At 54.7% G+C, this 13,168-nt stretch overlaps 5 protein-coding genes across 5 annotated transcripts; 2 read left to right on the top strand and 3 right to left on the bottom strand.

Moving 5' to 3' along the window:
- Nucleotides 1-414: 414 nt before the first annotated feature.
- CGCS363_v000942 (putative transporter) lies at nucleotides 415-2,035 on the top strand (the record flags this gene model as incomplete). Its single annotated transcript, XM_036632791.1, has 4 exons — nucleotides 415-1,281; nucleotides 1,330-1,433; nucleotides 1,484-1,973; nucleotides 2,024-2,035. The coding sequence occupies 4 exons, from the start codon at nucleotides 415-417 to the stop codon at nucleotides 2,033-2,035; spliced, it is 1,473 nt and encodes a 490-aa protein (XP_036502250.1).
- Nucleotides 2,036-2,300: 265 nt separating this feature from the next.
- Nucleotides 2,301-3,800, bottom strand: CGCS363_v000941 (Secondary metabolism regulator LAE1; the record flags this gene model as incomplete). Its single annotated transcript, XM_036632790.1, has 9 exons — nucleotides 2,301-2,346; nucleotides 2,400-2,819; nucleotides 2,878-3,015; nucleotides 3,074-3,111; nucleotides 3,162-3,316; nucleotides 3,367-3,408; nucleotides 3,461-3,551; nucleotides 3,599-3,628; nucleotides 3,678-3,800. 9 exons carry the CDS (start codon nucleotides 3,798-3,800, stop codon nucleotides 2,301-2,303), a joined length of 1,083 nt encoding a protein of 360 aa, XP_036502251.1.
- A 1,005-nt stretch (nucleotides 3,801-4,805) lies between these two features.
- CGCS363_v000940 (Secondary metabolism regulator LAE1) lies at nucleotides 4,806-6,007 on the bottom strand (the record flags this gene model as incomplete). The annotated part of the gene is made up of 7 exons (XM_036632789.1): nucleotides 4,806-5,073; nucleotides 5,165-5,266; nucleotides 5,343-5,380; nucleotides 5,441-5,643; nucleotides 5,697-5,787; nucleotides 5,859-5,888; nucleotides 5,945-6,007. The coding sequence occupies 7 exons, from the start codon at nucleotides 6,005-6,007 to the stop codon at nucleotides 4,806-4,808; spliced, it is 795 nt and encodes a 264-aa protein (XP_036502252.1).
- A 797-nt stretch (nucleotides 6,008-6,804) lies between these two features.
- Nucleotides 6,805-7,941, bottom strand: CGCS363_v000939 (Uncharacterized protein; the record flags this gene model as incomplete). Its single annotated transcript, XM_036632788.1, has 1 exon — nucleotides 6,805-7,941. One exon carries the CDS (start codon nucleotides 7,939-7,941, stop codon nucleotides 6,805-6,807), a length of 1,137 nt encoding a protein of 378 aa, XP_036501205.1.
- Nucleotides 7,942-11,193: 3,252 nt separating this feature from the next.
- Nucleotides 11,194-13,078, top strand: CGCS363_v000938 (Trichothecene C-15 hydroxylase; the record flags this gene model as incomplete). Its single annotated transcript, XM_036632787.1, has 6 exons — nucleotides 11,194-11,268; nucleotides 11,350-12,132; nucleotides 12,194-12,508; nucleotides 12,592-12,758; nucleotides 12,879-13,017; nucleotides 13,076-13,078. The coding sequence occupies 6 exons, from the start codon at nucleotides 11,194-11,196 to the stop codon at nucleotides 13,076-13,078; spliced, it is 1,482 nt and encodes a 493-aa protein (XP_036501204.1).
- Nucleotides 13,079-13,168: the final 90 nt, after the last annotated feature.

The following is a 13,168-nucleotide window of genomic DNA, read 5'->3' as shown; positions in this document are numbered from 1 at the left end:
TGGCATCAGTTTACTGTGTTTGTGTCGAGCCAATAACACCGTGGTTGTCTCAATTGGCCTTGAAACCGTCTCTCTATTGCTCCGACAAACAATCTCAACTCGCAACTCGGCACCCTGTTGCGACGTTGAGCGCGGGGTAGTTGTTCACCTCCGCGGTTGAGCTCAACCGGCGATAAGAGTTTCCCGCGGAATAAACACCGACGAACCTAGTCATTCCCACCACTCTTATCAAATCCATCTCGCATGTTCCCTGACCGTTCTATTGTACGAATAATGCGGGGCAGCTCCGGACTGGCACTTACACTGCCGACGTCCGTATAAAGTCATACATTCCTTGAACGACGCCCAAGACGGCCGACTCGCGCCGCAACCGCCTTCGCTTACATCTCACCCAGGATCTCGAGGAGAGCAAACATGGCGACAAAGAAAGAGTTGATGGCTGATGAGCCGTCCAAGGCCCTCGACCTCCTCGACACCGCGGAGGGCGAGATCGTCGACCCCCAGGAGTACTCGGCTCTCCTCCGCAAGATCGACTTCCGGCTGATGCCCCTGCTTTGCATCACGTACGCCCTGCAATCCATCGACCGCACCACGCTCAGCTATGCCGCCGTCTTTGGTGTCCGTGAGGATATCGGTCTCACGGGCTCAGAGTTCTCGTGGGCTGGCGCCGTGCTGTATCTTGGCTACCTTTTCTGGGAATTTCCGACAAACGTTCTTCTGCAAAAGCTCCCTGTTGGCACCTTCTTCGCCGCGACCGTCGTCCTCTGGGGCGCGGTCCTCATGTGCCACGGCGCCGTGCATAGCTTCCCCGGACTCGCGGCAACGAGATTCTTCCTCGGCATGTTCGAGGCGTCAGCCAATCCGACCACGATGATCCTATTCTCCATGTACTACGAGCGCAAGGGACAGCCCCTGCGCATGGGAATCTGGATTGGATCTGCCGGGTTGGGATACATCGCCGCCGGCATCGTCTCATTTGGCCTCGGACACATCTCGGGATCGATTGCGAGCTGGCGGATTCTGTTTCTGTTCTGGGGCTCCATCACTGTTGCATGGGGTGCGCTGATGCTGATCTTCCTACCGGGCTCGCCTCTTACGACCAAATTCCTGAGCGAGAAGGAGAGAGCGATGGTTGTTAACCGTGTCAAGACGAACGGTACTGGTGTTGAGAACAAGGAGTTCAAGTGGCCGCAATTCTGGGAGGCGATGAGGGACTTGAAGACGTGGCTGTTGTTCCTCTTTGCTGTTGCCAGTAACTCGCCCAATGGTGGTTTGACGACTGTAAGTCGGAAGCGCTCTCGAACGTAAGCAGATACTAAACCCCAGCAGTTCCAAGGTCTTGTTATCAAGGGCATGGGCTTCTCGACTCTGCAGACCACCCTCATTCAGATGCCTTCCGGCGGAGTTCAGCTGATTCTCTGCCCCTTGGCATGGTATGTTACCACTGAACCATCGTATCTTGCATCTTTCTAACCTCTTCCAGCTTCTTCGCCTCCTACTACCCTAACGCTCGTCTCACCATCATGCTTGCCTGCCTCGTTCCCTTCCTCGCAGGCATCCTCGGACTCTGGCTCATCGACCAATCGAACCCTTACGGCCGCCTCGCCTGTCTCTGGATCTCCTTTGCCTACACCGCCACCTGGACGCTCTCCATGTCCGTTGCAACCGCTAACACCGCCGGACATACCAAGAAGATCACCACCAACGCAATGCTGCTCATCGGATACTGCGTCGGAAATTTCATCGGCCCCTTCTTCTTCAAGACGGAGCAGGCGCCTAGGTACACCCTTGGCGTCGCGATGATGATCTTCTGCGTTGGTCTGCAAATTGCTTGTTTGGCAGGCATCTGGGTTCTTCTGTGGACTCGCAACCACTCACGGAAGACTGAGCACGCGGAGTCGCCGGAGAATGAGCAGCAAGCTTACGAACGAGGTCTTTTGGATCAGACCGATTTCGAAAACAAGTACTTCAAGGTGAGCCATACCAGTCCTATCTTGAGTTGTAACGAGCTAACATCGTCTAGTACGTATATTAAGCGACTTGTGACGAGAACGTGTGAGAAGACATCGAGAAAAGAGTGGACCCAAGGCTATCTGCTTTTCGCGTTGCAAATTCGTTGTCATGAAATAGAACAGATACCCTTGCATTGTCACAATGGCCCGTACTGCAATAGCTCTTGCCCTGAAACGACGCCCAACTTTTGATATCCTGTCCATCTCTTGTCGTTCACATATCATAATCACCGTGTTCTGTTCAACGAATCCCTCATTCAACGATTAAGGTAGAACCAGCGGCTAGCTTTAGTTGGAAACCTCTTCTGTCGGCTTCCGGCCCCAAAGTGAGTACCTAGATCTGTAAGTCATTGTAACAATCAAGACAGCCCGAAAGCCGAAACTTACACAGGCCAGTATGCATGAACGTTCCTATTATTAAGATCTTTGCGCAAGTCGATCAGGAGCACCTGGACTTCTGCTGGGCTCCAATCAAGAATTCTCGTCAGTGGCCCCATAAGAAAGCCTTCAAATCCCATGTTGAGATTCTCGTTCTCCCACATGCCTAGCTCTTTGTACTTGGGATCTTTAGGCCAGGTATTGATCGGCCACTTGTACTGCTTGAAGTGGACATCCTCGAACCCTACGTCGACCATCATCTGTCTCAATTCCGGGACGCTCTGAAAAGCGCGTCCAATTTTGGCCATGGCTTCTGCCAGGAGGCCGAGAGCTTTTGATATCGCGAGGTCGCCTGTGAAAGTGTCGTCATCGCAATCTGGGAAGATGTCGAACTCGTCCAGTTCAAGGTAGCCTCCAGGCTCCAAGCCGCTATGCGTATCAATATATCAGAAACAGCTACCTCGCTTGGGTTTAGTGATGATCTTACTTGTAGCACTTTTGGAGGTAGCTCTGCCAGTTCGCGATGCTCGAAGTCATCATGCGGCTATGGATATAATCGAACGGCTTTGAGAAGGTCCAGGGTTCTTCGATATCGTCGATCTCAAACCTAACATTCGGCGGTACGCTATGCAGCATTAGCTTAAGAGCGAAGTTTCAGCTGTATTCTAAGAGCTAAACCGTACAAGTCAACTTGAACTGCTGAGAGATCTACGCCAATGACCTGGACACCAATTAGTTACAGTCCCGCTTGGAGCACAATTATAATCTTACTTCGGCTTCGGGGTGTTCATCACCGAACTCAATGGCCCATAGCCCAGTTCCTGTGCCCACATCTAGAGCCCGCTTCACCTTGGCGCCTTTCTCATTAGGAGGGGCTGTTCCTAACTTGTTGTCGTGGGTGAGAAGGAACATGTGATGTTGCAAATCTGGAAACATTAATGCGGTGTACCTCAGAGTCAAGATGGGGATGAGCAACCTAGCCTCTCATTCTCTCTGTCGTCGTTTGGATAGTTGTACTCTATATTTGTTAGGACCACTTGTGATTGATGCGATGAAATTGACCGTCTTACTTCCATCCTTGTAACGATGATATGTCCTGCCATTCTCAAGTCTGTAGTCCAAGATCGAGCCGCTCACGCTGGTAGTCGAAGAGGCAAGACTCTGTTGAAGTCAGCATCAGAGTTCTTTACTTCTTGACGAGGACTTACCCCAATTGAGGAAGCGCCATCATCAATCGTCTGGACAAGTCAGCAAACCTGATTTCAGATTGTTACAGCAAAATCATACATCATCGGCGACAATAAGGCCATCAGTTTCGGGTGCAACATGTGCAGGGCTTGCGGCCGCTGGAGAAGACCCGGGGGACTTCTGGGGGCTCTTCGGACTCTTTGGGCTTCTTGTACCGGCCATTCTTGCAACGACTCTCGTCAAGAGGTTCTCGAGACCCTAAAAGATCTTGCAGTTGCAACCGTAATGGAAGACATCTGTTCCGTGAGCGACATTTTATCTCTTCGTAACCATCGCCTGAGTTTTCTTTACCCCTCTTCTTGGCTAGATACGGTCATGCAAGTTTGCGATGAATTGTGACGGCCGATGCATAAGCGACGAGTAGCCAACGGTTTTTGATGGTCTGTTGGTTCTTCAGTTGCAACTCACGACTGGGGTTGTCCCAATGCAGCACGAAGCCTTCCAACAAACATCTCGAGGCCCTGTTTCCGGCCCCGAATCCGACCAATGACTACCAATTGTTAGATGGTTCGTACTGCATCCGCGGGCGGCCCGATGGAGAACATGCAATGCAGCGGATTTCTCCACGCCAATCGGCGAGGTTTCAATGTGTCCAAATTGACGAACAACTATGTAAACAGGGGTCTTCGTATTGTTATGGACAAGTATTGAACGTGGTGTCTCTGGTGGGCCAGCGTCACAGCGACCGGTCAACCGCAAAAGGGCGTTCGTGGCATTTTCTGTATAGGGAATGCGGAGGATGTCTCGAGATTTCTGGCCAGGAAACCGGTATCACGCATATGAGCGTGCCTGTTGAGATTCACGTGAAAGAGACTGCTGTGTAAAGGCAATGTAACTCCAAATCAATCCTCCGTTCATCTATGCAAATATTCGACATAGATCTTCTCATCCTCTTCGACGCGACTGACCTTAGTTGCTAGCTTCACTGGCCTCTTCCGCAGTAGGCTTCCGTCCCCAAAGAGAATATCTTCCACTCGTTAGCCACACACACTCACAAGTATCGGGAAATCACGCTTACATGGGCCAATAAGCATGAATCCTCCGATCAGATAGATCTTTTCGAACATCAACCAGGAAGACTTGAACCTCCTCCTGCGTCCACCCGTGGATTCGGGTAAACAGTGCCATAGCCCACGCCTCGACGCCTATATTTAGGTTTTTGTTGTTCTAGGCTTTAATCTTCTTATGCTTCGTATCCTTCGCCCATAGGTTCGTCGGCCACTTGTACTTTTTCATCGTCACGTCGCGGAAGCCGATGTCGACCATCATGTCCCTTAGCGCTGGGATGCTTTGGAAGGCGCGCCCAGACTTTTCGAGGGCGCTAAAGACTAGGTTGAGATATCTGTGAAGAGCATGTTCTTTTTGGAGGGTGCCGTCGTCAGAAGTAGGGTAGTCCATCTCGTTCATCTCGAAGTAGCCACCGGGAGCGAGACCGCTGTGAGACTAAGCACGAGATTATTAGGGTTGAGGCTCAGAAAGGAGGGACTAACTTGTAGTATCTCTGTAGATAGACTTGCTATTCCGACAGGCTGGAGGTTATTATTCGACTGTGGATGTAATCGAAAGGCTGAGAGAACGTCCAAGGTTCTTCAATATCGTCAATCTCGAACTTGACGTTCGGCGGAGCGCTGTGTTCCAGTTAGCCGCTAATACTCCTCACACTAATTTGACAAAACCAATTTAAAGAGAACAGTGGGCTCATACAAATCTGGCTGAATGGCGGACAAATCAATGCCGAGAACCTTCATCGTCGGTTAGCTTTCCCAAATGTCGTCCGAGGACAAGGTTGTATGTCGGCCGACCTCGGCTTCAGGATGTTCATCTCCAAACTCGATCGCCCATACTCCAGTCCCCGTGCCGACGTCTAGAACGCGCTTCACCTTGACTCCGAGACTCTTGTCGTTGGGTGGCGCTGTTCCCAGCTTGTTGTCGTAAGTGACGAGGAAGAGGTTGTGCTGCATCTCGAGGCGATCGTTTTCCGTCTCGTCGTTGGGGTAACTGTATTCTGAGCACTTTCAATGGTCTGGCGTCTTTGATAGGGGCGTGGGGAAATCCTACTTCCATCCTTGTACCGGTGATAGGTCCTGCCGTTCTCGGTGCGGTAGTCGAGGATGGAACTGCTTACACTGGCGCTTGAAGACGTGATGCTCTGTCAAAGAGGGCGTTGTAAAATTACACTCTGGATCTATTTCATCGGTGAGAGTCACTGGTTTCACTCACTCCGAGCTCTGATACAGAGTCATTCGTTGGCTGTGATGCCTTGATTAGCTACTAGCGACAACTCAAGCTGGGGGCGTCACGCATACCTCGTCGGCGGCGAGAATAACTTCTTCGTTTTTGTTTGGAATGGTGGCGAACGTTTGGGTCATATTGGACTGGACTTTTGAGCAGCGAGAGATGTTGTAGGACACACTTGGAACAGCCGTCGAGACTATGCTGTGGCGATGTTGTAAAGAGGAGAACTGAGAGCGACGCGGAAGGCTAGTTTATCTACTTCTGGGGAGCTGTTCAAGCCCTGTAGTTCATCCCCTCTTTTGGACCGGGGACAAGTGATGAATGTTGCATATGCGACAGGTATCCTTGATGCATAGCATGCCATCGTTGGGCCCCGCTGCCAATGAATGCATGGGCGTGATCGGTTGGGGTGTCAGGCAAGCTGTGTTGGAAGAGAAACCGTCCTAGACCCTGGCTTTGGGTGCAAGTTGAAGGAATCCTAATCCAACCCTATCACTCATTTCAAGCTGTCCTCCGCGCTCCACGCTGCAGAACACATGTAGTAAAAGAAGTTTCTAACTCAGTGTATGATTCGTTATTTTTGCATTATCCAAGGCTGAGTGCAACGCCCCGTGGGAAACTCTTGTTCATTTCGTTCTGCAATTTTCGGCCCATGCCGGCCGATCTTGCGCTGGAAGTGTGCCATTTGCGGCAGTTTGGCGGGTGATAACGGCCGGGAGGACACCGCCATGAGAGCCCGGAAAAGCGGGGCCACTTCGGGACCGGATCGGGCCCCAAATAGGCAACTGCTTCTTTGCTTGAGCAGTATCCTCCTAGCGGCTCTTATACCATAGACCAGATACTGAACAACACAAGATGATTGTGGAAGCACTGTGGAACAATTCCAAGTCCTCTCTATATCCGAGGCATACTTATTCTAAATGCTAGACGTCTAGAACTTCGCCAAGGTGGTGCCGACCTTGTGCTTCCCAGCAAGCTCCAGAATAACCTTTCCAAGCGACAGATCCATGATTCCAATGCCAACACTCTTGTACACAACAAGCCCATTCGCAAGCCACTCCTTCAGCCCCTTCGCCTCATCCTCTCCCGCTTTCCGCAGCCTGTCCGTGAACTCGCCAACCTCAACAATCTTCTCCGCCGGAATCTTAGCCTCCACAAGCTCGCCGGCCTCCAGGAAGCACGCCTCCCGGCTGTCCACAAAGATCACGCCATCCTTCTTCTCACCCTGCGACGGCGCATACGCTCCCAGCGGCGTGTCGATGACAGCTCGGAGGAAGTCGGGGTCGATCTCCTTCATGTTGAGCTTGTACGACCCGATGGCGGCGACATACCGCGTCTTGGCCGTCGCGCGCTCCGACGTGAGCCACTCCGCGGGGAACAGCCGCTCGGTCGAGGGCGTCGTGCAGAAAATCACATCGCTCTCCTCAACCGCAGCCCGAAGACCGCTCTCATCGGCGGGGGTCGTCCCCGGCGCGGCCTCGATGACCGAGAACTCCACCCCCGCGCAGTCCCCAACACCACTCGCGGCACCCATCTGCCGCAACCGCTCAATCAGCTCGCGCGCGCGGCCCTCCGACCGATTCACAATCGTAACGCTCTTCACATCCGCCCCGCGCAGCACGAGCGCCAGACGCAGATGCCACAGCGCCTGCTTCCCCGCGCCAAAAACCACAATCTTCTCCGTCGCCTGGCGGTAGCGGTACAGCAGGATGGAGCCCAGCGACGTGCGGAAGGCGGTCAGCTCCTCGGCGTTGATCACGCCGACGGCGCGGCCGGTGCCGTCGCACACGGTGAGCACGCAGCGCAGGCCGCTGGCCGCGGCGTGCGGTGGCGGCAGGCCGACGACCTTGACGGACATGCCGCCCTCCATGGTCGCGGGCATGAAGAGGCCGGTGGTGCCGTCCGGGCGGACGACGGCGGCGCGGTGCGGCTGGTATTGTGCTTCTTGGCCGACGGAGTAGGAGAGGAAGGCGTCCGTGAGGACGTCCGACATGTGGGCGACGTCGTCGGGGCCGAAGTTCTGGAAGAGCTGTTTTACGTCCTCGTCGGACAGGACTGTGAAAGCCATGGTGGGGGCGGGGGTTTGTTGTCTGCGATTTCTGGGGATGGGCGTTCGCTAGTGAGTTTTTGGAGAACTCTCGCCTTGAGAGTGAAAATACAAGTTGAAGAAGAGAGTTTGGGCGCTGCAAAGAAGTAAAATGAGTGTTGTTGAATATGGTCTGAGGATGTGTAAACGGGTGGACCGAAGTAAGCCGGTCCCTCTCCGAGGATTTGCATGCTGCGGGGCGCCGGTCGGACCCCTGTCCCCGTGGCCCGATCTCGGACCCCTCGGCTTGACCTGCCGGTTCCGGTGAGTTTCCTTGCCCTTTTGAGCCATAATGTCGGGGTTCACCAGTCGGAACAATAGTGCAAAGGTCGGAGGCTCAAGCCGACTTTCCATATTGTGTACGTTGGTCACACTCTTTATTGAGTAAATTCTGTCTTGTCTGTTGTTGCTTGCGGACAAATCCACATGTGATGCCAGGAATATAGTCACAGTGAGCATGTTCAAGGACGAATGCGAGTCGCCATAATCATACCATTCTCTACGAGTTGGATTGACTCCGATTGCTTCAATCAGCGATATACTCCTGCGGATTGGCTTACTTGCAGGTAAACAACCTACCAGTGCCGATGCGAGATTGGCGATCACCGGTCTAGTTCTGTCTCTGGACTCCAATTCGCTTGACGGTGATCTTGTCTGGTTGTTAATTTTGCCGCAATATTTTGACGTGGCCTTGCATCTTTATGGGAAGCAATTCCTACCCAGACGTGCCTTAAAGGGTCTGCATCACGGAGATGCGTGCGTCAATAAATTGGCCCAACCCGCGTCAAAACGTCGATCGAGGGGGAAAGTCTCAAGAGGCAAGTGAACCGGCGCCTTGTCCCCTTTCGTCATCGCCAGCATGGTTGTATTGGAAGGCTGCCGGCTGAGCGCAAATAGAAAGCAGGCAATCGTCGACGCCAGCTCTTGGGTTTGCAAACGGCGTCATCTGGATTGGTGGTCGTGATCCGCGTCGGATAGTCCACATGATGCCTCCCCACGATGCCTCCCTTTCGGTAGAACTCTCCCGAATACGGTCCCTGCCGCCACATCACCTCCTTCCGCGTCATAACCCGAGCTTTGCATTTTTGGTCGAAAGGGCTGTTCGATCCACGCGACACACCTTGCCTCGCCGCGCCGGCCGCGGGAAACCTAACGCGGAGATGGTGCGGAGGTAACGCGGAAGAGGGCGAGCATCGAAAACTCTCGACTTCGGATGACCTCTCAAAAAGAGGTAACTTGAGGCTTTGGCGGACAATAATCACAATGGATGCGTCTGTACTTTGATCAGCAATGCCCATTGAAGCGAATCAGAGAAAATGCTGCCGAGCCTGTGCGCAAGTTGGCAGACAGGAGGGAGGGAGGGCTGGCTTCCACCACACCACCAAAAACTCAACCCAAACCCCGTGTCATCGCCCGAACGTCACAAATGTCAGTTTGCGTTCAGACTGAATCGCAGAGACGGCGATCACGTTCATCGCATCGTAGTCAGCTGCCATCCCGAGTACCCGGGACGTCCGCATCCACCGTGAACCAACGACCAACAAACCAACACACGCGGCGCCGGCGCCGTGATGGTGCGGCGCAGCAACATAACGCCGGACCATAACGGCCGAGTTCAGAGAGAAGGCAAAACTCCCAAAAAGTCGGGGGGATGGCTAGGTCTTCGGCAGGATTTAGCGCCAAATCTCTCTCTAAGAACCCCGTCTGAACCCCACCAAAAGTCCGCAACGTCGGGTGCCAGACCGGGAGGGCACGGCCAAGGGCGCCAAGGATGCGCGGACTTTCGGGTCCGCGGGGGCCATCACCGGCCCGCTGCAGCGCCCTCTGAGACACTTTTCTGAACATTGCGTGCAGCGTGCACGCTCTGCTCTTCGCTGCAACGGTCTCTGCTGCCGTGTCACCCTGTCAAATGCAAGCACGCCCAAGAATTGTCGCTCATTGCCAGAGGTGATGACAAACCGGGAGGTCCCCTTTTCGACCGACGTTGACCGGTGCTGCGAAAAACGAGGAAAAGAACGGCCTGCTGTAGCGTCTTGCATATCCGTCGCCGCCACCATCGAAAGAAACCTACCTCACGTTCCCCCGGCCAGTTCTAGTCCAATACCCGCTGTCGTGCTCCCCACGGCACCCCCTGGGGGCCTGCCTTAGGTCCAGTCCAAGCAGCAGCCCTGATGCGCCCTGTGCCCGCCACTTCGACGACATCACTCCAGACGACTTACACGCACAAAGCGGGTGTGTGATCCACTTCCACGCCAAAACCTCGGAGCCGAGCTGCCATCTCAGGAAACGCAGCCCATTCCTTGAACATGTCTTGTATGAACTCAAGGCACGACAAATACCACACTGACCGTAAAAAACAAGGATAGAGGGTGTGTGGGAATCGACGGGAAGGATTGCGCCTACCCGTGTTTCTGCCCTGCACGATGAGACTACCGACAGCTCACATTTCCGACTTCTCTTACAGCCGCACCCCCCCTTTTTGCTCGCCTAGCGCCTAGTGCCCATGAGAGAATGAGCAAAAGAGAAAGCGAACCTATCCCGAGTCGAGACTAGGAACGACGGGCGGGCCAAATCGTCTCAACGGCCCGCCGCGCGTCATGGGCACTCTCCCGCCCACGGTGTGGGAGCGGCGTTGCTCGATCGACGGGCCTATCACCAAGTGGGAAAGGAGCAGGAAAACTCTAGATTCGTCCGCGGAGTAGCTCCACGCCTCCATGGCATCTGCGAGATGATATGAGAAAAGAAAGGGACCCAAGAGTGTTCGTATCATGCATGACGGCGTCCGGATGGGCCCCGGGGGGCGTTGGAGTCGCGAAAGGATACCCGGCAAGTCGATGCCGCTGCGGTCCTGCGGTCCTGCGGTATGAGGCTTAGGGTCCTGTCGGGTTCGTCTGTGCCTTGACTTGACTCGGGCACAGTCCGCCGGCCGGGTTCCTTTGGCGAATGGATGGCGGGGAAATGGTAAACAGCCTGTGACATTGACGTTTTGCGAGAGTGCAGAGGGCCATCGTTGGTATTCTAAGTTTGATATGGTGAAGGGGTGTGTATGCTGCGGAGAAGCAGTATATAAAGAGTTTGCTACGACCCGGTTGAAATGTCTGTACTCGACTCTTGATATCAGGCAATCTAGTTTCTCTAGTCTATCAGTCTACAACTCGCCGGACCTCTGGTTACGGCTTCATGTCTATCCCTTCATCATAATCCTCTACCACTAACTTACCAAACCGCCAAAGGATGTTGTCAGACATCCAAGCAGCGAGCCCAAGGCTCTCCCCCTTCATCCTCTGGCCCACCGTGGTCGTCTCCCTGGTATGAACCTCACTTACACGCCAACCACTCCAAACACCACACCTCAAAGTAGCAACTAACACCAAACCCACAACCCCCCAGGCCCTCATCTACGCCCTCCTCTCAGCAATCTACAATCTCACCCTCCACCCGCTCGCAAAACACCCCGGCCCCAAGCTCTGGGCCGCCTCCCGCCTGCCCTACTCCCTCATGCTCCTCCGCGGCAACCCGCACAAGGACATCCTCGCCCTGCACGCCCGCTACGGCGACGTCGTCCGCCTCTCCCCGTCCCTCCTCTCCTTCCAGGCCCCGGACGCCTGGAAGGAGGTCATGGGCCACCGCAAGGGCGGCAAGCTCGAGGAGAACGCCAAACTGCCCGACTTCATCGACGAGCGCCACGCCGACCTCATCTCCGCCAACCGCGAGGACCACGCCCGCTACCGCCGCATTCTGTCTCACGGCTTCTCCGCCAAGAGCATGCAGGACCAGCAGCCCATCATCAAGTCCTACATCGACCTGCTCATCGAGCGCCTGCACAGCATCGCCGGCCAGGGCCCGCTCGACGTCGTGCAGTGGTACAACTTCACCACCTTCGACATCATCGGCGACCTGGCCTTCGGCGAGTCCTTCGGCTGCCTCGAGAACTCGGACTACCACCCCTGGGTGCGCCTCATCTTTGACGACATCAAGGTCGGGATTTACTTCTTCGTGTTCAAGAGCTACAAGCTGGTCGAGCCGCTGCTCAAGATGTTCGTGCCCAAGTCGCTGCTCGACAAGCGCGTCGCGCATTACCAGCTCATCGAGGAGAGGCTCGATCGGCGCATCGCGATGGGCACGCCGCGGCCGGACTTTGCGCAGTCGATGCTGAACAAGACTGGTGATGAAGTAAGCCCTTCCCCGTTCCTCCTTTCTACTCAATGCCATGTCAACTTACACAAACCGCAAGGCCCTCACCCGCACCGAGCTCATCATGCACTCCCGCCTCCTCATCATCGCCGGCTCCGAGACAACAGCCACCGCCCTCTCCGGCGCCACCTACCTCCTCTGCTCCAACCCGTCCACCCTCGCCAAGCTCAACGAAGAGGTCCGCTCCGCCTTCGCCTCCGAGGACGAGATCGACATCATCTCCACCGCGAAGCTCGACTACCTCCAGGCCGTCCTCGAGGAGGCCCTGCGCATGTACCCGCCCGTGCCCAGCGCTTTGCCCCGCGTGACGCCGCCGGGCGGCCAGGAGATTCTGGGGCAGTGGATTCCCGGGAACGTGAGTGTTGTTCCTTGCCCCTTGTCCTTCGATAATCAGAGAGTTTGTATCTTGGAGTGAATGATTTTGACGTGAAGAAACAGACGACGCTCGACATCTGGCACTGGGCAATGTACCACAACGAGAAGAACTTCCGCAAGCCCTTCGAGTTCCACCCGGAGCGCTGGATGGGCGACCCCGAGTTCGCAAACGACTCGCTCGACGCCCTCAAGCCGTTCCACATTGGCCCGAGGAACTGTCTCGGCATGAAGTAAATCGCCCTTCTTTCCCTTTATACTGACCCCCTTTTCAAACCACATACGAACCCCCCCTTTTTCCATATTCACACCAGAGAAAAACTCAAAGTACTGACTGGACATGAAAACAACAGCCTCGCCTACGCAGAGATGCGCATGATCCTCGCCCGCGTAATCTACAACTTCGACCTCCAGCTCGCCGAGGAGAGCAGGGACTGGCTGCGCTGCGACCAGCACCAGGTCCACATCCTCTGGAACAAGCCGCCGCTCAAGGTGCACATGACGCCCAGGAAGAGGGAGTAGTTGTTTAGTACTCAGTCGTAGTAGCCAGTAGTAGTAGTTGTTGTTACACAGCGCCCTCGGCGTGTGTTTTGTTTTGTTTTTGGGGGTACTTTCGTCGGCTTCCGGAGAGTTACGATTTAAT

This window comes from Colletotrichum siamense, assembly GCF_013390195.1.
Source record: "Colletotrichum siamense strain Cg363 chromosome Unknown KSG_Cg363_contig01, whole genome shotgun sequence".
In the NCBI taxonomy this organism is placed as follows: Eukaryota; Fungi; Ascomycota; class Sordariomycetes; order Glomerellales; family Glomerellaceae; genus Colletotrichum; species Colletotrichum siamense.
This window is presented reverse-complemented; position numbering and strand designations above follow the sequence as displayed.